This window comes from Dipteris shenzhenensis, chromosome 8, assembly GCF_047967505.1.
Source record: "Dipteris shenzhenensis isolate YYH24624 ecotype China chromosome 8, Dip_SZ_1.0, whole genome shotgun sequence".
In the NCBI taxonomy this organism is placed as follows: Eukaryota; Viridiplantae; Streptophyta; class Polypodiopsida; order Gleicheniales; family Dipteridaceae; genus Dipteris; species Dipteris shenzhenensis.
In genome coordinates this window covers 22904150-22930231 of record NC_141603.1, presented here as the reverse complement: position 1 = coordinate 22930231, position 26082 = coordinate 22904150, and the positions used below count along the sequence as shown (strand labels likewise).

Here is a 26082-nt window from a genome sequence, read left to right as displayed (position 1 = left end):
TCCCCAAGCGTCCTACCACTCTAATCATCTGCTAGTGTATCCCATCAAGACTCCCATCCATCTCAAGGTCGCTCCCAGTGAGGGGCTGAAGTAGGCCTCCAGGTCCTACACGGAAGAAGCCAGGGTGCGTGTTGTCGCGCTGCATCAAAGTCCTCAAGGGAACACCAGTACAAGAAAACTACCCCAACCGTGTGCTGTCTCTCCAAATGTGAAGTCCTTCCCACCAGGACTCAAGAATGGCTAGTCGATCTCGCCCATTTGTTGCCCTACCCCTCGCAAATGCGCTAGGGTGTCCAGCCTCGCCTCTGCCTCCATACGTAGTCTGCTCTAGTGACCAAAGGACCCTGTTGGACCACTGTCCCACTGTGCCCACCCAATGTGAGTCCGCTGCTCGAGCATATATCCCTCCTGATCTTTGACCTCTGCGTGCCACATAAGGGGTTGGCGCTCAAACTCCTCTCTGCATCTAGGCGGAGCACGAATGAGACCCCTTGCTAGTCTCTGCCAAACCCTGTGAAGACTCCTCAAATCAGGGGGGAGCCCTTCCCTATAAGGGGGGCCTCTGAGAAGATCCATCTATGTGAAGGCTGCCACTGTCCCCCAGTGCGTGGGGTGTCCTCAAAAGCCCTCTCTGTAAGAGGAGCATCCAAGGCTCGGCACTTGGGGTGAGGCCACGAACCACCAACTTGCCCAAAAGAGCCCTGCACTGCATCTCCGGATCAATGATACCCAAGCCTCCCAATGCCTACGGCATGATCACCATCTGCCAAGCTACTCGGGCCCTAGTGTTCCTTGTGCCATCGAAACTTGCCTAGAGGAAGTTTCGTACCAACCGTTGAGCTGCCCAATGCATCCTTTGTGAAAGCACCAATAGGAGGCAATATACCAGGTAGTGGCAAGAAGGACGTGGTTTGCCACCAAGGCGCAACCTACGACGGAGAGTTTGCTCGAGCTCTAATAGAGAAGCTTGCGTCAAATACTCTCAAGGACCGGGGCAATTTGTTGCTCTGCTATGATGTCAATACCCACCTCGCCCCCGAGGTATCTCGCTATCTGGCCCCACAGTATCCATCTAAAACCAAAGTCACTTCCCCACTCATGGATCTCCTGTGTCTCCTCAAAGCCTATGAAGAAGCCTATGGATTTCGTCCAGTTGATTCGTGCCCCCGAGGCCTCACAATAGATAGCCAGCGCACCTCTGACTCTCTCTAGACTCGCTGTGGTGCCCTCAACATACAAGACCGTGTCATCTGCAAACTCTGAGTCAAGGAGCTCCTCCCCCTGCCTGATTGGGAGCCTCAACCCTGTGAGACCCACCACTTGTGATCTCAAATAGTAGCCCAGAGCCTCTGCTACAAACAAGAAGAGGAAGGGAGCTAGTGGGTAGCCCTGGCGGACCGAGCGAGGGAGAGGAAAGGCCTCGCTTGTGTGTCCTCCGATAAGCATATGAATAGAGCTCCTTCCATATAGCGCTGAAACTCCTCTGACCCATCTGTCTGAGAAACCCAGCCTCCTCATAGTGCCCTCCAAGAAAGACCACTCCACCCTGTCGTAGGCCTTCTCAAAGTACAAGAGAAGGGTGGCTAGTGGCTGTGACTCCTCCCTAGACCAATCCACTGCCTCCCAGAATGTGAAGATGTTGTCCAGGATTCTGCGCTCTTGGACAAACCCAGTCTGTGTGTCATGGATGATGTCGGTAAGATGAGGCCGTAACCACAAACTCAAGACCTTGGCGAGGATCTTGTATGCAGTATCAAGCAGAGTGATGGGCCTCCACTGCCGGATATCTGACCTATCTCCCCCTTTCGGGATCAAACAGGTCCACCCCTGCTCAAGGGGCTTGTGTCAAAAATCTCCTGGCAAGCTAAACGGAAGGGGGTGGAGATAATCTCCCAGAAGTTCCAGAAGAAGGCCGGAGTCACAAGCCATCCTACCCCGGGCACTTCTGGGTCGGGAGAGCCTTGAGGGCTTCCTAGAGCTCCTCATCTATGAAAGGCTCCTCAAGTCTACTGCATAAGTCCCACGAGACTACTGTCGGAACGTGATCCAAACTAGCTCTCGAGCCATAAGACCAGTTGGGGTCATCCTCCTGTAAAACCCGGTGGTCATGTCAAGAATTTCCTGCGGGTTAGTGTGCATGATGCCTTGCGAGTCCTAGAGACATTGTAGTTGTGTGCCTATCGATCGGCGTCCAGTGGTATGAAAGAACTGTTTCATCATCCTGTCCCCCTGCTGTACCCATCGGGCCCGGGAGGAGTGGTAGGAGAACTCAGCCCGCCGCAGCTCCGTGTCCTGAAGCTTGAGATGAGCGCTCTCAAATCTGTGACTAAGCCATTGAGAAACTATGTCCTGCTCCTTGAGCCTCTCGATGGAGGCGAGGTCTCTCCTCAAAGCCTACTCGCACTCTTGAAGGGTCCTCCGCCTAAGGGTGTGAGCCTACAGCTCCACACTGCTCCTCTAAATTGCATTGGCCACCCATGCAACCTAGCCCTCACTTAGTGCCATCTCTGAATGCTCCCAAATCTCTGCCATGACCTACTAAATCTCCTCGTCTTGCAAGAGGTCCTCTAGAATGCGAACCCCCTTCTAGGGGAGACCTCGGTGGGGCTGATCCAAGTGAAGTACCACTGGAGAGTGGTCGGATGTCGTGGTACCTGCTAGAATCCCGATAGATCCGCCTTTGTGTAATGCCCAATCCCCGACATAGAAGCGGTCTAATCTCTCGAGCAATCCATCGTGTCTCCTCTGTCCAAAGGAGAAGAGAAGGCTGCCAGGAGTCCTGCTGAACTCTGGCTCTCTCCAGGGGTCTCTGCCACACTGATCATGAAAATGAACTGCTCCCAGGTACTATGATCTATTGCTGGCATCTCAGAGAACGAGGTGTCGCCCTGCTTGTCTTTCCCAAACTTCAGGTTGTTGAATTCCCCTCCAACAATCCAGGAGTCAACATGCGGAAGACACTTTGACAGCCTCCTCCAAAAGGCCGAGCGGTGCTGTCTACATGCTGGGGCATACACATTCAAGATCCCAATCCTGGACTCTCCCGTCCGAGCTCCCATCCAAAGTGCTGGAATGAGCTTGCCTTGATTGTAGACCTCTAAAGCCAAAGTCTGTGAGATTGAGATGCAGACCCCTTCGCTCCGTCCTACTACGGGAGACCACTCCTCTGGACCTCTCCCTAGGAGAAGGTGATGGCATCGTCTGATATTTGCTGTTGAAAACATGTGCTCCACCCTGAATCATAAGGATGTCCACTGCCCGCCCTACCACTGCCCTCTGCAACTCCTGCTAGAGCATTAGGTACTGCGGCTGGCTACGAACACGGTTGTGGAGCCCGTGTATGTTCCAACTCACTATGGTCCAGCTCATGAGGATGGGGGAGTCAGGAACAACAAGGCTCTTTTGTGAGGGGGTGCCTGTCCTAGAGAGACTGTCTTGTGTGATTTTGTTGGGGGTTTGGAGGGCGAGCAGTTAGTGTCTGTGCAATGTCGTACTAGGGTGGATACCGTACTAGGGTAGGAGGAGGGAAAAGAGCGACCTCAGGCCCCCTTCTAATCAGGCTAGCCGGGGCTCTCGATCGGCTCCTCCACAGCTCCTCCACGACCCTCGTCGGGCTAGCATCTATGGCTTTCGCCATCACCACATCTGAAGCTCTTGGGGCTCTCTGCTACTGCAAGGGTGGATGCGGAGGCTAAACCTCCGAAGCTGGAGGATCAGCTAGATGGGCTGTGGCCCCTACTGCTAGAGGAGGTGGCTCCTACTGTTCCTCTTTCGAGGCCTCTCGGTCAACGCTGTCCCTCTCCCTGTGGTTGGCCCTCTGCCTGTGGCGTTTACGGGCCTGCTTGCTTGGTTTCTTTATCTTTTTAACTTGTGTCCAGTGGGGGTAACCCATGGGGTCTGAGACTCCTGCTGCTCCTGCCTGAGAGGCCATTGACTCTGCCTACTCTGTGGAGGAGGGGGGGGAGGCACACAAGGGAGGCCATGGGGGCAATCTCTGGCGAGGTGACCCATCTATCTGCATCGACGAAGGCATTGGCTTGGTAACTCAGAGATCTCCACCCTCTGGCGAAGTGTGCCCCCTTCCAGGGTCTCAAGAAGGATCAACTCTGGGAGGGACTCTGGGCTCTCAACCACCAGTCTGATCCTGGGGACTCCATCATCTGCTAAAACTGAGGTGGCCGACTCTGGTGGGGACTTGAGCACTGTGCCAAATGCCTGACCAATGGAAGAAAGGATCGCTTGATACTCCATGGGGAGCTCTGGGAAGTGGAGTGTGACCAGAAGACGTGGAACATGATGTGTTGTATCCATGTCCTCCACTGTGAACCCATGATACCATGGAAAGAGGTAGACAAGATGCGGGCCAAGGAGGATGGGGCTCTGCTCCACAAGTGACGAGGCAGAGCTGGGGGAGCTCAGCTCGATGAGGAAAACGCCTCGTCCATAGATGGTGACCTCCTGGATGTGGTCTCCTTCTAATGCTAGATCCACTCTCGCACCTGTCTCCGTGTAGGAGTGAGGCCCACAATTCTGCCCACAGCACCTTGTCCTAGAGGGACTGAACTACTTACTGTACCTGTTGCTTGTCAACTAGGGAAAGAAGAACCTTAACGGCTGTGGGATTCGAGGGTGCTAGCCCCTCTGGCCACAGACCAAGGGTCACCACCAAGGTTCTTCTTTTGCGTTAACAAGCACAAGCGCTCTCACTGCAGGGAGGAAGAAGAAAAGGAAAAGGAGGGTGAGGAAGAAAGGTGGCAAAGGGGGAGGTGGAGGCAAAGCGGGGAGGAGGAGGGGGCATGATAGAGATGGAAGAAGGAGGGTAAGGAGGGCGGAAGGCAGAGGAGGGAGAAAGTGAGGGGGTGAGAGGGCAAGAAAAAGAGTAAAAGAAAGACTGGGATGATACTTACTTCTCATAATATGCCATAAAGACGACTAGCATGCCATCCAAGTCTAAAGGTTGTAACCATGTACAAACATCATCTATCATCTTCTTGGTATCACTAAGTACAGGTGTGAGGAGAGAATTGAGCATACACACGCAATTGTGTACTAATCTAGAAAAGTGAGATATAACCAAACGGTAGCAATAAATAAACAAATGTTAATAGAGTAGATTGAATCAAAAGATTGATGTATCAAGCCAAGAGAAGTTCATATCAAACCTGAGGATGGCCATCATGACTTTGTCATTAACCTCTATCAAAGGGTCAGAGAGGATTGTAACTTCCTCGCTACCAAATGTTAAAACCTGAGGTCATTGGCTAATGCTAACCCTGACATCAAAAGAGCTATCCATTTCGTCCAATACAGCGGTTACATTAGGGCAACTTATGGGTGTAGCAGCCAATGTTCCCTCTGGATGCTCCACAATGTTATCAATAAATGCCTTAATGGTAGATGACATAAATCCATGTAGATGCAAGTCTGTATATGTTGACAATGAGGTTTCACCACCGCTCAAATTAAAAATTTAAGCAAGGAGCAATAAGCAGTTATATCCGACTCTCCACCCATAATTGTGGCCATCATTCTGCTTCACTGTCAGGCATGTTACATACTCTCTTTGATCTTCTAAGTCACCTTCCAATTCCATAACTACATCTATAGCACCTACCAACTTTCGAGCTGATCTACACATCATAATAGATAACATAAATGAATGTGTGCAGTGCATATGATGCATCTCATGGAAGTAATTGTGACATAGATAGGTTATACTTACCCAGACACACTGCCATGGACAAATGCTATTGAGTTGACAAATAAACATTGCTTGGCTAAGATGTCCACAGTCACCAAGGTTATCAATTAAGAATAATTATTATTTGACATAATCCTCCACAATGTAAGAGAAAAGCTAAGTAAGGATTGATACTCACACCTCGTAATATGCAAAAAAGATAACTCGCGCCTTAGTCAAATCAACCACTTGCAAACATCGTCTATGGCCTTTTGCTCGTTGCTAAGTACATTAGAAATAAGAGGATCGACCATATATGCACGTCTTTGTATATATAGAGGAAGCTGTTCTAAAACCATACTGCAATAAAAAGAAAAGAAAATTAGTTTATTTGATCCAATGGAAATACAAAAGCATAAAGTCAAGAAAAAATTTGTGTCAAACTGAGGATGGCTATTAGGACTTTGTCATTAATCTCTTTCTTGGAGTTTAAGAGGATTGAAATGTCCTCTTCATTGAATAGAAAAGTAAGAGGCTATTGTCGAACTTGAAACCTAACTTGAAATCACTTCCCCATCTGCTGCAAGGTATGATTATTTTCTAGACTCATCCGATGGATAGCGAGAGCAGCTTTGTTTTCTTGAGATGAGTTCCCTATATTCTCTACTCCAGCTATGTCCTCCTCATCCTCCTCCTTTTCCTCACCCTATAAAAAGATAAAATAATCATGAGATTCAAAATTTTAAATTAGATATAATTAAAAAAGTCTTTTTAAATAAATGAAGAAAATTAAGGATAAGTTTTCATACCTTTAGATATCTTCGTGGTCTTTTTATGTAGCCTTCTGAGGCAAGATCAATGTCATATCCATCTCCTTCAGCTTCTTCACTATCGTTGGTGTCCTCACTATCATATCCATCACTTTCGTCATTTTCATCCGCTTTCTTGCTCTCATCATACATAGCCATCTCTATGTCAGCATCCTCTTTATGTGAGATCGGACCTTTTTTATCATACTTCATTGTGAGAGCAGCCATGGTATCAAGGTATTCCAAGCAAGCAGGGCTTTCAATAATATTTACAGGGTATCCTTTTCTGAAAAGAGCTTCAAACAAATGTCCCTTCGACACAAGGTGACTTCCCATCCGGGCGGCATAAAAAATTCCATCATACTAAAATTAAAAGATCAGCACTTTTTGCTGGCCTTTCATAGTGATTGGTGTTATGATGGAGGAGACTTGGAGCTCCATGCTCTTCTACCATTAGTTGCAATCTCTTTGTATTCCCTCTTATGTTGTTTGGTAAGGAGTGATTATTGTAAGGGCTCTTCATGCACAAGAAAAAAATTTCAAGACTCTGTATATTGAGACTGCATTCTCTCTTGTCCCTCTTTCTTGAGTATATACCATTGTAAATCTTAAGCTCATTGACATATTGTTTTTCTAGGGTAGTAGACATTTTTTCCTTGTCTTCTTTATCAGCAAATATGACGATGTTACATAGTCCGACTCTACCAATGGTGGTAAAAAGTTGGATGTAATGTGGCTCTACATAATGGGAGACAAGGATTTTAACAATTCCAAGGAGAGAGACAAACAAATTAATGGGAATTCAGATATTTAACTAAATAGGTTAAACTGGCACCTAGGTGTGCTATCCTCCATGGTTGTCCGCTTGCCTGCAAAGAATGCAACTGGTGCTAGGCGCTCAGTAGTTCATACTAACTCCTCATGCGTCACGCGACTTTCTGGTGGAGTTGGGCAAGTAAGCAAGCCTAGTGCTAAGCGCTTAGTAATTCATACGAATTGCTTCCCCATTCAATACTTACTAGTGGAGTTGGGCGAGTAAGCAGGCTCTCATTGCCATGAGCTGTATTTCCAGCACAGGTCGGCGGGCGGGGGAGAGGCGCCCGACCGTCTGAATACCTAGTGCAACCCTCCGTCGTCTTATTGGAGGTTGATTGTCCTTTGCCTAGGCCGCCAGGTGGTGCCAGGTGGTGGGATGATTGCATGGCATGTTTGCATGCCAGATGTGGCAATTGACGTCACAGTCCAGATTTGTGATAGGCGATCACTAACGTGGCTATGGAGGAATTCTGAAGCTGGCTATGGAGAAACTCAGCAGGATTTCTGAAGCTTAACGTTCAAAAACCTGGCTATGGCGTCCTATAACTAACGTAGAAACATTCTCGATGCTGCAAATAAAACAGGAGGATCGATCGCCACGTTATGGCGTCCAGAAAATCGAAATTGTTGCTGAACATGATGCAAATGCTTGATCGATTTAGCAATGGCGTGGCTGGCATGCTGTCTGTGTCAATCTACGGTATCCTGACGTCGTAAACAATTGTACAAATGAGCGGCTTGCTCTTATATATCGCCTACAATTTCTCTGCATCATCCCACGTGATCGTCTCCCTGAATTCGAGACGTTATGGACGACAGATCTCTTCCTTCTTCCTCTTCTTCCTGCTTGCCGTCGTCTTCCTTTCAGCATTCTGATGTTGAAAGCGATTGGGTCTGGGTAGACCCGCAGAACAGAATTCCTTCCGTAGTGGGCAACGACGATGACGGAAGCTCCAAAGTGTTGTTCTTCGAGCCAGCTGAGTATTGGGTCGAAGCCCTCCCCGTGGGAAACGGGAAACTCGGAGCGATGGTTTGGGGTGGAGTTGATTCCGAGCTTTTGCAATTGAATGGTCTCTCTCTTTTCCCCATCTCTTTTTAGCTATGACGTTTAGAGCACAGCGCGTAAAGTGACGATTCCTTGGACCCTTAGTCTTACAAACGTTCGTACGTTCGTTCATGCCTCAAGTAGAAATTCATCATTCTGGGCATCTCTCTAACAGGCATTAACGTCAGCTGCATTAACTTCATTGCCAAGTTGATTTCCAGCTAGCGCAGAGCACTCCAGGTCTGGTTATAGCCTAACATAAGAGGCTAGGTTGATGATCTAGATCTTGTGTCCAGCTCTTTACTCGGGCTGTTTTGCAGAGGATGAACTAACATGCTCATGGGGGCACCGTGTCTTTAGGGAGGCCGAAGGTCCATTGGTTCCCAAGTTGTTACACTTCATTCATGAAACCATTATGCACATCCATAATGACCTTAGCAGTGGCAACTAGCTTCAGTTTCAGATAGTGAAGTTGTCTCACCCATTTGGCACTGATTGCCCTTCGTGTTTATTCGTATAGGGAGTTGAAGTTAGGGCTATGTTATGAATTGTTCCATCGATTTGTAAGTCCATCTTGTATGAACCTGTTATCTGCTTCCTGTCCTCCTGCTCCCCCATCTTGTCCTTGCCTTTTGTCTTTATACTAGCCTTGTGTCCACCTATAGCTCTCCTGATCCTCCTCCTAGGTCTAATTCTAATGCCATATCTTTTGCACGAGAATATTCTATTTACTTTGCTTGAGTGCTATGTGCTAGAAGTTTGCATTTCTGGTATTAAATTATTTAAGAAGCTTCCTGAAGCTTAAATTATTATTATTACACAGTTTTCCCTTTAATCTTTTTCTGTAGTGCTAGTTAGGCTATCATTTGAAGAACTTTTAAATTTAGGACAAATAAGGATATGCAGTTGATTTGCCTACTAAGTATATTTTATCAACATGTTTGTTGATTGTAGAAGATACGCTGTGGTCTGGAAAACCTACTGATTGTAATAATCCAGAAGCAGCAAACATCATTCCCAAGGTCCAGCAGTTAGTGTGGGAAGGCCAGTATACAAAAGCGTCCATCCTGTCTGAGAAATGTTTGGGGCAGTATGCACAGGTGTGTTGAACGACTTAAGAATAAACGTTTTGGACAGAGGCTTAAAAAGTCAAAATCATTAAATCGTACAAATGGCAAGATTTTGGACCATGCAACTTGCAGTGCTTCACTTCCAAGCAAAATTAGCTGTATGCCTTGCAATTTGAAATTTTCACACCCTATCCTCATATACACTTACATATGCAAAATTAATTGGTAGGTCTTTCAATTTAAGTTTCAGAAACTAAAATGTTCAAATCACGAATAAACAATGCAAAAATTATAAGCTCAGTTGTTGAATATTGAATAAGTATTGAAATTTTATATATTTGCATAGAATCAGCTAAATGTTTGAAATGGGATAGTTGAGTCGAGCTAGAAAAGGAGACGATTACTCCAAGAGTGTCATTTATGTGGCAAATAAGGACAATAACATTCATAGGGCCTTTGCTTATAGCCTTATGAAACGGACTCATAGTATTGTCACCATCATCACCATCCTGACTACTGGTGGAGGCAATACTCTGAGTTGTAGAATCTTCATGATGATTGTTGCCGCATCCAATATATACTTGTGGTTGAAGTATTAATGATGACATCTTTCAACAACAAAGTTTGCAATCACAAACTCACAGTTGCCATCCTTTATTGCACTAAATCTTGTCTTCTTTCTTGATTCTATATAGACAAATGAGCTCCATACAACTGGTCACAACAAAAGACATTAATGACCAGAAATTACAATTGCAAGGTGCTGAAACATCGCAAAATAATTCTCCCACAAGGTTGTACCCACATAAACATGCTGTCCTGTTGTTGTAGGACATCTTGTCCTTCAGTTGTCTTTTCTACTCTTTACCACAAATAATGGTTATGATGTTATCTCTCATCTTTGTACCATCTAGAAATCAGCTTCTTGCTTTGTCTTTAAGATGCATTTAATATAAAATAGGTGGAGATGGATATTATATTGGATTATTCCCTCCATGTGGGATAGACCCATGTGGAGGGGATGTAGATAGTCCAAGAAATATTAGTAAAATAAAGGGAAAGTAGGATGAGGTGGCAAGCCTCTTTGTGCCAGCCCTCCACTTGTCCTCCTAGATGTTTGAACATATTATAAAATTAAGAAGGAACCAAGGGAGTATCTTAGACTTGGGATATGGGGTTTGATTTATGTGGAAAAATGAGGCAAAGGGTTGTTACACACAATTGATACCCACCTAGCCCACATGGGAGATTCCTCCACACACACCATGCATGTGGGAGGATGCATTTATGGGGAGAGCCCCCTCCTCTTGGTTATAAAAAGAGGGGGCTATTGCTTGATGCGACACGCTCATTCTTGTATAGCCACCATGCTAGTATTTTGATTTTTTCCATCTTTCCTTTCAAATACTCTCTTCCCTTGATGTCTCCATGTCTACATTCCACCTCCCATCATGTACATGCTCCTCTTCCCCCTCTCCCTTTCCCCCTGTGCCATAGTCTCCCTCTTCATTCCCACCCCTCTTAATCCCTTTCCCCACCCATGTTAACGCTTCTCCCCTCACGTTCCCTTTCTCCCATGGCCCTCGAGCGTCGCCATGTCTAGCATCTAGTCTCGTGCCTTGATTTCTTTTCTAGTTAATAACACACACACACACAGGCGCGTGCGCATGCATGCATAACACGCACTCATGCACGCGCGCACACACAACACACACACACTCCTTTACTCTCACCCATACACATACTCCTTTCCCTCTCACTCTCACACAACACTCACCCTCTCTCCGTGCACCTTCAAGAGTCGGAAAGGTCTTCCTCTTACCCATCTTGGCAGCCACATTTTTCAAGGGACTATTATCATCCATGTCCATCTGAACATCAGCTAATGCCTCTCCTTGGTTCTTGGACTATCATCACCCAAGTCCATCTAAATATCAGCTAATGCCTCCCCTTGGTTCTTAACGCTTTTCAAATCAGTCAATACTTCCAAGTATAGCATCACTCATAGCCACATCTACATGCATATATATGTACACGCGCGCACGCATGTGTGTGTACACGGTGTACGTTACTTGTGTGTGTGTGTGTGTGTGTGTAAGGTGTATCAGGTGAGAGAGAGGTGTGTGTGTGTGTCTGTGTGGAGGAAGGGTCGACGGATTCGCCTTGCAGCTCGTGGTGGGTTTCGTGCCAGCCTCAATACAGCCCCTGTCGCTCGTACAGCTCTAAATGTCCGTACAGCCCACGTCCGTACATGTTTCTCTATCCGTATAGATCTGGCAGCCCCCGTCCGTACAGGTTCTTTGACATCCGTACGCTTTGGCCTCGCCTTCCATACAGCCCCTTCTACCTCGCTGTCCGTACAGTTTTGGCACGTCCGTACAGACTGTACGGCTCTGTCCTGCTGTTCGTAGAGATTCCCTCGCCATCCGTACAGCTCCTTCTGCAGTCCCTACTCGTCTGTCCGTACAGGCTCCTCTGTCGTCCGTACTATTCCCCTTGCTGTCCATACAAGCCTTTTGCTGCCCCTTCTCCTCCCCTCTCTGCTGTCCTTTTCTCTTTGTTGTTCTTTAGCCTTCCTTCCGTACAGACTTTTTTCTTGTTTTCTCTACCCTCGCTTTTTCCTCTCAGTTTCATTTGCCTTTTCTTTTCCCTGGATCAAATGGCGGACTGTCCTTATGAGAAGACTTTTCAAAAAGATAGGTCAGTTTCCAACAAAAAATAGAAGCAATTGATGGGTCATTATGACCCCTTTTATGCCTCTGCAGAGGCTCAGCTTGTCTACGAAGTGATGCATGAATGTTTTGAGGATACCCACAAGGGTTGGAAAGATCCACTTCCCACTTCAGTTATCATGGTTGAGGTAGATGACATCTTTGATCTGTCAAGGAATACGCCAAGCATGCCATTATTATTTTCTTTCCTGGACGTATGCTTGCTGCTACGGATGTGGGCAATTAGTTGACTAGAACCCTGTGTGGGTGTTATGTCAAAAAAGTCCACTATGCAGCGAGAGGTTTTTTTGAGATCATCATGGTTGATGAAGAGCACAGACAGGATTTACTGGAGCACTCTCCACTCGTCTATGGCCAACAGATGGTCCATGTCTTGCCCTGGTCTCCTACCAGGGATTATCAGGCATTGATTCGACGCCGCTGCCCTGTATGGGTAGAGGTTGTGGATTTTCCTCAGTGCATGGTGTCTCTACTGCCAAAAATGGGAGCTTCTCTTGGCCATGTGGTTTGTCCACCGAGACCAAATGGCAATTCGAATCGCTTTTGCATTTTGTGGGGAGTGCTTTTTACAAGCTGAAATGGGGGCTATTTGCAGGAGCTTGCTTTGATTGCAAGCAGTTTGGGCATATGGCTTCATAGTGCCCTTCTTGATCTCCCAAACTACCAGTGCAAGCGGAAACAGTCCTGCCTCCAAGTAAGAATTTAAATGCCCCTTCTGTGATGAAAAACAAAGGGGTCAATCAGTTTTTTGCTGTCTAGGATAAAGGCAAAGCCCCGGCTACCCCAAATGCTCATGTTCCTCTTTCTATGCCTTCCGCATCTCAGCCTCAAGTGAAGGACAAAAATTTGGATGAAGCATGGCAAACTCCTCGAAAAGTTCTTTCTCCTAGGAGACCTTTGCCATCCAGGGCTTGGAATAGTGCATCCTCACAGGGTAAAACCCCCGTTGAAAATTTTGAAATTAGTTTGACTTGGGCAGTAGTCACTGCAAATCATACCCTCTTTCCTGAAGAGGAAGTTGCTGCTCTTTTGTCTTCTCCTCAAGCTGATTCTTCTTCTCAGGGCAGAGGCCCTAACGTTGAGGTGGAGATGCAAACATAGTCAGCTTGTTTGTTTGCTGTACATACTTGCTTATATCTGTAAATATGCTTGACCACATCAAATGCGTTTTACACTCAATGTACAGGGTTTGTGTGATCGTAGAAAGTGAAAACTTGTGTGGATGTATATCAGACAATTGCAACAAGACATAGTGGCTTTGCAGGAATACAACCAACACATGTATGCTGGTCACAGGGGACATTTTGCTGGTTATGATATTTTCTACGCTGGAGAGCACTCTTTCTCTGGAGTGGCTTTTTTTATAAGGCATGATCTTCAGCCCGTTGTGGCTCTCAATGATCACCATGGTAGATGGATTATTATGCAATGCCTGAGTCAAGGAGAAATTTATGAATTTGCAACGGTTTATGCCCCTCAATCTTCCAAAGGTTGAGCGTTGCTTTGGGATGCCATGCATAATTATCCGTGGAGGCACTATGCATTCATCTGTGCAATGCTCCGCAACCGGGAGATAATACTTCGGGCCACTCATATGTTGGCTTTTGAACAGCAGGCATGGTCTAACTTTTTGGTTCATGTTCGTTTGGTGGATCTCTGGAAGGAATTACAGCCCACACTCCCAGGCTATACCTTTCAACACAATGCTCAATCTTCCTATCAGGTACGCCTGGACAGATGGTATCACATTGATCCGCCGCATTGTGATGCCTTTACTTGTCAACTTTGGGTTGATCATGCCTTCATGTATTTTGATCATGCACCTCTTTGGTTTAGGCTCTCCATGCATGACTTTCCTGATGACAGATTGCCTTGCAGAAGGCATTTGTTGGTGAATAACAGTTATCTGGAACATGCTGATTTTAAAGCTATGGTTTCTGATGCCATTCAGCCTCTCTCTTCTCAGATGCTTTTTGATCTGGATTATGCATGGCAGGCTTTTGTTGCTTGAATGCAAGCTGTGATTCGGGATTATGGTAAATCATTTATGCGAGCCACACGGGAGACTGTTCTGCATGCTAAACTCACTTGCCAGAGTCTAACTAAGCTTAGTCACCTTAAGCCTTTGTCTTCTAATGAAAGCATGCACTTATGTCAGGCCAAATTCTGCCTCCAATCAAATGATAGAAGAAAGCTTGCTAAATGGGAAACCCGATCACGACAAAGGGATTTTTTGGATAAAGGCTGCTCTTCGAAGCAATTTTTCAAAAGTTTGCATTACAAACGACAGGCTGCAAATATTTGTCGGGTCCGGATGCCTCATGGTTCTTGGTCATGATCTCGCTCTGAACTTGCTGATTTTTGTGTGCAGCACTTCTCTTCCCATTTTGGGCATGTGGACTTTCCTTCTCCTGAGATTTTGTCTGCACGTCAGCTCCTTTTACAACATGTCCATCCAATTCTTTCTCAAGCTCAGGCCTTGGAGCTGGAACTTCCCTTCACTGAATGGGAATTGTTAGATGCAGTTAAATCCTATGGCAGATGGAAATCTCCAGGATGGGATGGCCTCACTGTTGAATTCTTTCTTGCTTTTTGGGATAGCCTCAAATCCCTTCTCTTGCAAATGGCTAATTCAGCTTGGGAAAATCAGCAAATGCCCCTGTCATGGAAAAAGGGATTGGCAAAGCTCCTTCCGAAGAAGTAGATTTTTGATTTTATCACTGATTGGAGACCAATCACGCTTATGCCAGTCATTTACAAGATCATAGCTAACATGCTTGTTGACCGTATCAAAGGCTATCTGCATGATGGGCTGCATCCTTCTAATTATTATGGCTTCGTTCCTCGTAGGCACATCATGGACAATATTGCCAATGCTTATGTTGGGATTGAATATGCCAAGTATACACAACGGGATGTTTTACTCTTACAGATTGACACTGCCAAAGCTTTTGACACAGTTCAATGGGAGTTCATCTCGCAAACAATGCGATCCTTGGGCTTTGGAATAAAAATGCAGCAGGTCATTTATTGGCTCTACAGGGTCTGATCTTTCAGCTTTGATGCAAGCTCTTTCAATTTATGGTTTGGCAGTTGGCCTTCATGTTAATTTTCAAAAGTCTAAGCTGCTTCCATTGCATCCTCAAGACTGGCACAGTCTCTTATGGCCAGGGGAGATCATCCCACCCACTCAGTTGGTTCAGCACCTTGGTTATCCTTTGGGCTGGGGATGTTACTCGTCGACAACAAATTGATTGGGTTCTAATCAAGCTTCGGAAAAAGCTTGAATATTGAAAATTGGCAACCTGGCCTTTACATGTTCGCCTCCGGATAGTGCAGTCCATACTTGTTGCATATATTCAATTCTATTTGCCTTTGATCATGTTCACTAAGGCATATCTTAATTCTTTTATGTCTGTCATTATGGAGATCTTTTGGCATTCTAAACATCGCATAAAAAGTCTTAGAGTGCTTTCGGTGCATCGAATTTGTTCCCCTAAGATGCATGGCGGTTTGAATATCACTAATATCCAGGTGCACATCCTTGCTCACAGGGGAAAAATGTTGCTGCAATTTCTGAAAGGTGATCAGCCCTGAGCTCTCATGATTCAATCACTGCTTACACATATCAGTACTTCTGCTTTTGGTCATTGGCAACCCACTCAATGGGATTTCTTGTTTGGGTGCATTGATGGCACTTTGCATGGCTGCCCTATGGTCTCCAAATTGCTTCTTGACTGGAAGCATATTCTGTCTCACCTGGAATGGCATGGTCAACAGCAGGAGGTCTCTACTTGGCTGCCATAAGCTGATTCTTGGAGTGTGGGGGGGGCTTCAACATGATTAAGCATTTGGTCAATAAGAGGGGGGAAATATATCCCCTTCTAAGACAGTAGCATGGGAGGATATCATTCTTAGGGTCAGATTTGGTTTGAGGATGAGTTCTTGATCAGCGAGCCAACCTTTGATACCCCAGGTCAAACTAAAGACTCACAAGGATGATTCTGCCAGGATTGGCCACCTTATATCGATAATGGGCATTGGATAGAGGAGGTTGCAATTTCATATTAACATGCACCACTATATTCGATCACCTTCCCATTGTCCTTTTGATAAGACATTTGATATGGATAGTGTTATCTACTAGAGTTAGAATCCTAGATTCTTTGTATTTGGATGTGGAGCTCTCAAAGCAGATTGTGGATATTTAGCACAGCTAGGACTTTTATTGCTGGAAACAACTCCCTAGGCATTGCCTTGGCTCTTCAACTCACCAAAAATCTCTATCACTACGTAGCATCAAAGAGGAGACAAACAGTCCTTTAGGAGAAGGTAGTGAGAAATAGTCCCTTGAGAGAGATAGGAAGTAAAGCACCTTAGTGTTATCTGCTAGAGTTAGAATCCTAGATTCTATGTATTTGGACGTGGAGCTCTCAAAGCAGATTGTGGATATCTAGCACAGCTAGGACTTTATTGCTGGAAACAACTCCCTAGGCATTGTCTTGGCTCTTCAACTCACCAAAAATCTCTATCACTACATAGCATCGAAGAGGAGACAAACAGTCCTCCTTTAGGAGAAGGTAGTGAGAAATAGTCCCTTGAGAGAGACAGGAAGTAAAGCACCTTGAAAATCCATGGATTCATGACAGGCTAACGGTAGCACATGAGGACTTTTTGACCAAATATTGGATTATCGGCACCATGCTCAGGAGGCCTTTTAGACCAAATAAGGGGAAGATGCAACAAGAATTTCCTTTGCATCATGGGTAGAGACATGGCAAAGAGGGCGTGAGGCAGTTTAGTACCCCCACGATGCTCTTGAGAATGACCCCCTGATAGTTAGGCAAATTGCTACATATTTGTACTCCCCATAATTGAGATTCGTTGGATCCAGCACCACATAGGGCTTGCTAAGGGCAGTGGAGAATCTCCGTCTCTTCTCAGCCAAGGCCTGCAACCCAGTCAGACACTAGGCATCAATGCAAAGTTTGGGAGGCAGACATGAGGACCCAGTTAAATGCCCCTTTTACTACGCAGGAATTTGAGAATGCACTTCATGCCTTGCAACTAGGCAAGTGTCTAGGCGATGATGGCATTATGCGTTCTTTCTCATACACTGGGACACTTTAGGAGGTTTCATCACTTTGGCCTTCCAAGAGATCTGGGACAGGGGTAGCATGCCCCCTTTCTCTCAGGGGGTCATCCATCTCATCTCCATAAGGGGGGGGGGATAGGACCATCATCTCTCAGTGGAAGCCCATCACCCTCCTTGGCACTGCCTACAAAATCTTCACCAAGGGAGTAAGCCTAAGACTTCAACCACGCCTACTTGATCTCATACATGACACTCAAATTGGCTTCAGTCAGGCTAGGGGAATCTTCGATAATATTTTCTCATTCGGGCAAGCAATTGAACAAACCAAAGCCATCAGCGTGCACCATTTAATACAATAAAATGAGAGTGGACAGTGCAATGACAGTGAGAGTGGACATAGTGCAATGTAGTTCAAGTAGGATGAGGTGTCTTACCATTAATTACAAGGATTAGATAGATGTGCCCAGCTGATTCTACCCGTGGTTGCTTTTCTCAATGAATATTGAGGATCATTCAAGGTAGAGTGTTTAGGTGGGAGCTCATACTTTTCCAGAAGGATCAGTAGAGGCCAAAGGCCACTGATGCCAAGGGTTCTATCTACTACATGCATTTTCCAACTTGTGTTTGCCGTTTTGCATGCGATTATGGTGCATCTGTGTGTGGCAATGAAAACAAGAACTCACAAGTCACAAGATCACACCCACTCAATGCAACTCGAGAATGGATGCAGAGCAAAACTTAATCAGACTTGGCAGTCCTGTTCCATTATCTTTCACCAGCACAATAAAGTCTACCTTACATATCATAGAAATCAATCCTCACAAGTCCTAGTACAATATTGACTCAGGAGAGCTCATACCTCTACCCTCTTCACCTCTCCTCCTCTCTCGTTATTATCTCCCTGCACAAATGTGTCTTCTTCTATCTCCTCCTCCATCTCCATTCTTTCTCTGTGTTATCTCCCTGCACAAATGTGCCCTCTTCTATCTCCTCCTCCATCTTCATCCCCTTATGGTCACACATAACTCTCTCATTGGCCATAGGAATATTGGAGGTGGTCTCATCTCATCGATAGAGCCTTTGCTTCAATGCTCTTCTCTGTGATGAGTTTTGGAAACCATAGATGTGCAAAAGGAGCCTTGTCATCTTTAGGCCCTGGCTGCTGTGAAATGAGCAGAATAACCATGGCAAATTGTCGTGGTCTTTTTTGAAACATCCCAATTCAGGGATGTATGAGCATCTCTGCCCCCAGGGAATGGCTTTGTGCAATCTAGTGTGTTGGAATGCCATTATGAGTAGGGTTTCCAGCTTTAATTCTAGGAGCATTGTTATCTTAATGAAGTCGAAGTACAATCCTCAAGGAAGCATGTTACATGAAGTTATAAAGACTTGCTGTTTTGGAAACTGAATGCATGGAAAAGGCTATGGTCCAGTTTGAGGGTGTATTCAATGCATGTTTGAGTGTTTTAGTTGATGTGACTTTCCTTTTTTTTTTAACATTCTATTGGATATGAAAAAAAGGATGCCCTGATATTGTGTCTCAAATGTTGTCATTAAGGTGTACAAGCCTTTGGGTGATATCACACTCAGGTTTGATGATCTCCACAAAGCATATGACAAGGACAGTTATGAAAGAGAATTGGATCTGGGTTCTGCAATTACTACTGTGAGATATTGTACAGGAGGCATCAATTTTAAAAGGGAAACTTTTGCAACATATCCTCACAAGGTCATTGTAGTAAGAATTTCTGCAAGCCGAGCTAGTTCAGTCTCATTTTTCATATCCCTAGACAGCCAGTTGAATCATACAACAAAAGTAGCGAGTTCCCATTGTTTGGTGATGAAGGGGCAGTGTCCTGGTGACAATAATGAGAAAGAAAGTTCAGATACAGGGATGGCATTTGGAACAGTTGTACAAGTTCTTGTTAGTGACAATGGAGGAAATATTCAAGGTTTTGGAGAAAACACTCTAAGCGTCCAAGATGTGGATTGGGCAGTCCTTGTTATTGCTGCATCGTCTTCATTTGATGGACCTTTCAAAGACCCAACCATTTCAACAAAGGATCCAATTTCAGCATGCTCGAGTGTGCTTGATGCCACAAAAAATCTTTCTTTTGAAGAACTCCTTAAGTATCATCTTGAAGATTACCAGCCACGATTTCAACGAGTGTCACTTCATCTTCATAGGAAAGATGACAAGACTGACTATAGAGGAATGATGCATAGTACATCAGTCTCAATGAGCTGTGGCATCAGTGGAGCTGAAGGTTTTATGCAAGGTATGAATATGGACCACAAAGTCTCCACCAGACAGAGGATAGAAACATTTGCAGAAAACGAAGACCCTGCATTGGTTACACTTCTTTTCAACTTCGGGCGGTTTTTACTGCTGGCATCATCAAGGCCAGAAAGTTTTGTTTCCAATCTACAGGGAATATGGAACAAAGATCTCCAACCAGCTTGGAGGTGCTTAGTTCTCTCTTCCCATCTTAGTTTCCTCTTTTTCTACTAAATGTAACAGGCAATGCTCTGGTTGGCTTTACTTAAAGTTAATAGTTTGGTAAATCCAGCTATTTCTAGATCACCCAATACTAAATTTTTCTTAGACGCCTGGTTTGATTCTCATGCATCACATACTTTTCATGTGCTAGAATGTTTCTCTTTTAGTTCTGTGGTACTCCATTTCAACGAGCATGTTGATGGTGATGTGGTTCATCTTTTGGTGCCGTTGTACAAAGACTAGAGGATTGAACCAAGGGTTGCAATATCTTAGATTTACAAGTCTTGCGCCATATTGTGACTCTGTCTGCAAAATATCTTTATCTCATTTTCTCCTGTTATTTATTTCTTATTTGGTTGTTGATATTGTTGTCAAGTACGTTGTTGTGTTAATGTTCATTTTTTACGGACTTGTGAAGGTGTGTTCCACATCTAAACATTAACCTGGAGATGAATTATTGGCCAGCAGAAATTTGCAATTTAGCTGAATGCCATGAACCACTTTTTGAGTTGATATCGTGGTTATCAATCAACGGAGAAAAGACAGCACATGTACGGATTGTCAAATTTTCCCTGAAACGACTATGCCTTTGAACAACATCCTTTTTGTCTAAATGAGGTTTCTTATTGCTCCTGTTTTGTGGAACGCACCTTGTGTATTCTTTTGCTAGGTGAATTACAATAAAAATGGATGGGTTGGGCATCACAATGCCGATATCTGGGCTCAAACTGCTCCAATTACTGGCGAGCCAGTCTATGCTTTGTGGCCCATGGGTGGGGCCTGGCTTTGCTTGCATCTTTGGGAGCACTATAGATTCTCTTTGGATGAGGTAAGGCTCTGGCATCGTTTCAATATTGTCACCACATTCCACACTTTTGCAGGGATTATTTTTTGATACTAAAGTGAGGAGCCCACGTAGCTGAAATGAAAATTCTAGCTGTGATTTGATTATGGTGAAAGAGTGGAAAAATCTTTACAAAGGGTAATTACTATCAACCTGCAAGGTCTACACGTAAAAATAGCTACTAGGTTGAACTTGGCTCTCTATTAAATGGATTGTCAAGCCATAGCTGCTATGATTTCTTCTTGTTTTGTGTTGTATAGTGGTTGGGCTCCACTCTTCACATAATGTAAGGGAAAATTGACCAAGCAGTGTTTGGGAGGAATACGAAACCCTGAATTCGAGAGTGGGTAGGACAACATACAAGTATTACAATCAGCTATGGCTGCTTGTGTAAGGAGAACCATCACAAGCTGGTTGACAGATAAATTTGATTACCCTCCGCGAGAGGAAAAAAGAAAGGAAGTTTGTTAAAAATCTTCTTAATACGTAACGGTCTTGACACTGATACAATAAGCTGAGTGGGTGGAGCCTCTAAGCGGGCATCTCCTCCCAAGACAAGTGCAACATGAACATAGAAACACTAGTACATAAAATGTCTGAGTCCATGGAGAAGACGGAAGCCATGGCATGGCATTACTATGATGTTCCTCTCGATGCTGGCGGAGGGATCCCGGTGATGTATGAGGCTGCAGTAGAAATAAAAGGTGTGATAGAGTGCTGGAAAATCAGTGTGTTTGATCCACTGTGGTCTCCTAGTTGTGGCCCTGCATGGGACAAGTGTCATTGTCACACCCTTCAGACGTGTCTCAGGTTTGGTGAACATGGAGGTAAGATCTATGGGCCTGATTTGTGCATCAACCGTCTGGCAGGTCTGTCGTATCTCTCACTTAAGTGATCATGCTCTGAGTGGAATTTGGCTGTGCACCCTGATCTTGCCTATGTGCCCTGAGGAGATTGCCTCTATGTCAGACAGCCTGAATGAAAGTCGCCAAGCATCTCTGATCCAGATAAGACAAGAGACTAGAGAGGGGCCTGAATCCATCTCAGAGAAAGAGAGAAAGAAAGAGCTTCAGAAGGCCTCATGGTCCTATGAGACGAGGTACACACAAAGAAGAGTAGCTACTACATCTTTGAGTATCAGAGAGTCGAGGACTGCAGATGGCATCTCAGCTCAAGATTATTATAACGCACATCTATGTTCTAGTCCTATAATAAAGTGGTCTTCATTACATCAGTTTAAGACTCAAGAGTCTTTGGGTTTAGATTTGAAATCTCTAGTCAATGCTAGTGCATCTCAGAAAGAAAGAACTTTAGAAGGCCTCACGATCCTATGAGACAAAGTACACACACGAAAGAGTAGCTACTACATCTCTGAGTATTAGAGAGTCGAGGAGTGCACATGCTCGAGATTATTATAACACACATCTATGTTCTAGTCCTATAATAAAGTGGTCTTCATTACATCAGTTTAAGAGTCAAAGTCTTTGGGTTTAGATTTGAAATCTCTAATTAATGCTAGTGCATCTTGATAGACTGCCCATTCCCCCCACTTTGCATTCATCCTTCACTTTAGTGACTTCAATATTCTCTTGTTTGAACTTGGTCGGAGTTAGCTCATATCCTTGTGCCCTTCAGCTTATTTGTATGTCTGAGAATCTTAACTCTTCCTGCCCTCTCTCTGCAATAAACCTACTCTTGTGTTCCCTTTTGAGTGATTGTCAACCACATTGGTTAGAAATGCCATTTTGATGGTTTTGAGTAGCGGAGTCAGTAGTGACATGGGTATATGACAATCTAGTAGCACTAGGACTGTGCCTTGAAGCCGATTGGACCCAAGAGGAGTCGTAAAAGGATGAGTCAAGAGAGTGGTAGAGCATAGGGTTGGACCTCCCTTCAAAAGGTGGATTGTATTTAAGGGAAGACCTTTGACTTTTTTCTCCAGTTTGTTGTATGCATTTTTGGAATACAAGATAGATCTCTTGCTCTTCCTTGGTGTTTGGTCTTTTTTCCATGTCTTGCCCTTTGTCAAAGCCATGCTTGCATTCCCTGCCTTTCTATTCTTATCCTCTCCTCCCTCCTTCCCCTTCCCCTTCTCTTTCTTGTGGAGTCACTGTTGCAACAACCTGGGAGCCACATGAGTGATACTTATGGACAGCTCTTGCTTACATTGCTCTCAACGAGGGTAGCTTGAAGGTGAGCTCTCCAACAACGTCTGGATATGATCCCCATGACACAAGAGTCACTGCCGAGGATTACACATTTTTGGCACCACTGCCGGGGAGTTTCTAGATACGCTTTTGCTTGCATTTGCTTCTCTCTTCAAACATCCATTGCCGGACACTTAGTAGCTTAATGAACATCTGTTCGTACGTGAGTGAAAAGAGAGTGTTTTTGGGAGTTTTTGGAGTAGAATAGTTATCAAATCGAAGGGATAGATAGGTGATGGGATTGCTAAGGTATTAGCCTCAAAAGAAAAGGAAAACATAAAAACAATAATGTCTTTGTGAAAATTTCGAGGTTGTAGAAAGTGATAAGTGTTGTCCACATCTTGGGAAATCCACAAAGAGGGTGAAAAGTTGTTGTTTTTTGTTTGTTTGAGTAGGCAAAGTAGGTAGTATAGAACACTTAGGACACAAGAAACCCTGAACGAAAACAAATCTAAGTAGAAATCACCTAAACAGATTTACCTACTGATGGCTGGACATTAAATGTGCACAGCTGGCATGCTAGCTCATTAGGACATCGAGATACAACCCAACACGTTGAGATAGCATCTCAGGTGCTTGGATAGCAAAGTCACCAATTGAACTTAATCTGAATTATCTCAACAATTCTTACTGAGATATCAACATAGAACCTTGAATTATACCAAAATAGACATCATACTGAGTTAGCATCTCAGGGCACTGGGATAGCATCTCAGGGTGCCGGGCTAGCAATTGCTCCAAAGTGTTGCCAAATCTTCTAGTATTCAATCCAATCACTTGAACATCAATCAGAACCTGAAAAGATTGTTTGTGACATCATCACAGGGGGAAAGTATCTCAGGGCACTCAGAGAGCATCTCCATCCTGACTGCCCTAGTCACACGCTTGTAGTCACATTTCCATTCCCAGTGTGTGTGACGAACTAAAACTGAGAAATCCGCCCCATCCCAACGGAACATATACCCACATTGGAATAGAGTTGACTCAGCACCGCTTGGATAAGGCTAAGTCAATGCCATTGAGATAGCCTAGGAACTGGAGTTGGAAATATACAACTACAAGGTGATATTCTCATCTACATGCACCTTAGATCTGGTAGAGTGCTAGAAATTGAACCCGAGCCTGAAGATAGTGTCTCAAAAAACACCTTGTATATCTACCTACTCAGCTTCACATCAATCCGATTCGGAGCTTCAGTCCTTAGCTCGTACCCCGTGCACGGACCACCATAGGGTGACCTGTCCAACTAGGAAGAATCCATGAGCTTTGATGGTGACATGGGAGAACCCTCTAATGCTAGAGCCTAAATGGCACCAAACTCTAGCTCTATTGACCTTCAGCCCCCTACCCCTTCTACAACAGCTTGACTACAAGAGACCTTTTCTAAAATGATGGAAAGACTTGGGCTGACTGAACTAGTAGACATGGTAAATCCATTTGCTAGGCAGACCAGGGTGCTGAAAGAGCCCCAAGTGTCAACCAACATCCTGTGTCAGAAGCTATCTATAGGGAATCAAGTTTCATTGCATCTACATGCAATCAACTACCACCAATCAATTCTTTAAAGGAGGTCAATCATATAGGGGAGAATTTGGCCCTAGGGTCCCACAGGGCTACCAAGTGCCTAGCCAAGAAGGACAAATGGGTAATGTAAAAGATCCGCTAACTAGGCTCCCAAGCCCTCAAGCTCCACCTTATCCAACTTTGGGCAAGGATCATGGAAGGCATTCCATACCCATCACCATATTTTCCAACCTCTCCTATTTCACAGACGATAATTACAAATGAGGCCATGGGGGTCCAAGTGCAAGCACTAGGAAGGGGGGCCATGCCTCCAATGTTTACAAGAAGGAAACAAAATCGAGCAGGAAGCAAACCAGTTATGATCTCCAAATTGATCACTAAACTCTTGGATGAAGGAGACCCAATCTCTCATGTGGAAAGATTCGAACAATTTTGTGAGACATATGATAATATTGGAGATCTAGACATGGTTAATGCCTTTGGCTTGAGCCTTGACAGCAAGGCTGCACAATGGTTTAGGTACTTGAGCCCAGAGGAAAAGATTAATCGGACCACCTAATGTAAGTTATTCGTAGTGGGGTTTGCTCCGAGTGGGCCGAAATGGAGCCCCATTAACCAATACGAGGTGAAGCAAAAAGAAATTGAATCCCTTTGCAATTATATCACCAGGATAAAATTTTGAACTCTCGATGTGAACCTCATGAGAGAATGAGTGATGCACAGTTGTTGCCATGCTTTCTCATAGGACTTTGGGATTTTAAACTTCACGATCATTTGTTTGTAATGAATCCCACATTGTTTCAGCCGTGCAGCAAAATGCTGATTCGTTAAAGTGACAACATGATGGAGAAATCGCCAAGGGAAAAATCTTCTTCAACTTCATCTGATGTGTAGCAAAACTTGAAGGCAACTACTTCAAGGAAAACTAAAGAAGCGAGTGTGGTCTCTAAAAGGATGAATATAGGGGAGTTGACTACTAATCTACTAAATCAGCTTAGCCAACAGTGGAAAGGGGGATCATCAAAGAACTTCCCAATAACCCTCACTTGTATCCACTGTGTGACAATGTATGGTGTGGAGTCTGCATCGGGAATCGTCCCACCAATGAATATCCTCATCTTAGGATAAGACCTGCACTCTAATGTGCTCATTGTGATTGGAGAAATCATGAGACATCGTAATGTTATTATCCCAAGGGATTCCCAAACCAATGTATCAACCAAGGCCGCAATTGTCCTTGCCTGTACCACCCAATTCAGCCAATTAGTCATAATTGGCAATACAAGGAACCATGCTGGCCAATCAAGAATAGTATAGAGATCAAATGTTCAATTACCCCCATCATCATTGAGACCTCAACCACCATCACTGCAAACCACTCCATGAAGCAAGTGGTGGTAGAAGAGTTACCCAGCGATTGGGAAGACCACGAACATGATCTCAGCATGACTACTCACAATATCACGAGGATGTGAGTCGGTCTAGGTTCCTAAGCCGTTATGTTATGCAAGATGACAAAATACATTCCAATCTACCAGATGGCTCCCATCTCGCAGAAAGTGAGAGATATAATTAGCTCAACAAAGAAATTGTTACACATGCCATGGTCCTCACAGGGCCAATGAGTGTCCATTCAAGGGAGCGTCTAATGAACCACTCACATATTATAAGTGTCAAGAACCTCATTATTTGAAGGGTTGGTTTTTACAAGGACAACCAACCCGTGCCAACTGCAACTACTTCTAACACACCAGCACCAT

The 26082-nt window shown here is 44.7% G+C and overlaps 1 protein-coding gene across 1 annotated transcript in view; it reads left to right on the top strand.

Annotated features, from left to right (window-relative positions):
* The first annotated feature begins 7781 nt into the window (after positions 1-7781).
* The window catches only part of FUC95A (1,2-alpha-L-fucosidase), a 69872-nt gene continuing 51571 nt past the window's right edge, over positions 7782-26082 (top strand). The window contains exons 1-5 of the mRNA XM_087378529.1: positions 7782-8375; positions 9305-9450; positions 18806-19713; positions 20166-20298; positions 20418-20576. Coding sequence (XP_087234655.1) covers positions 8114-8375; positions 9305-9450; positions 18806-19713; positions 20166-20298; positions 20418-20576 — 1608 coding nt within the window. The 5' untranslated portion in view covers positions 7782-8113. The remainder of the gene's footprint in view (positions 8376-9304; positions 9451-18805; positions 19714-20165; positions 20299-20417; positions 20577-26082) is intronic.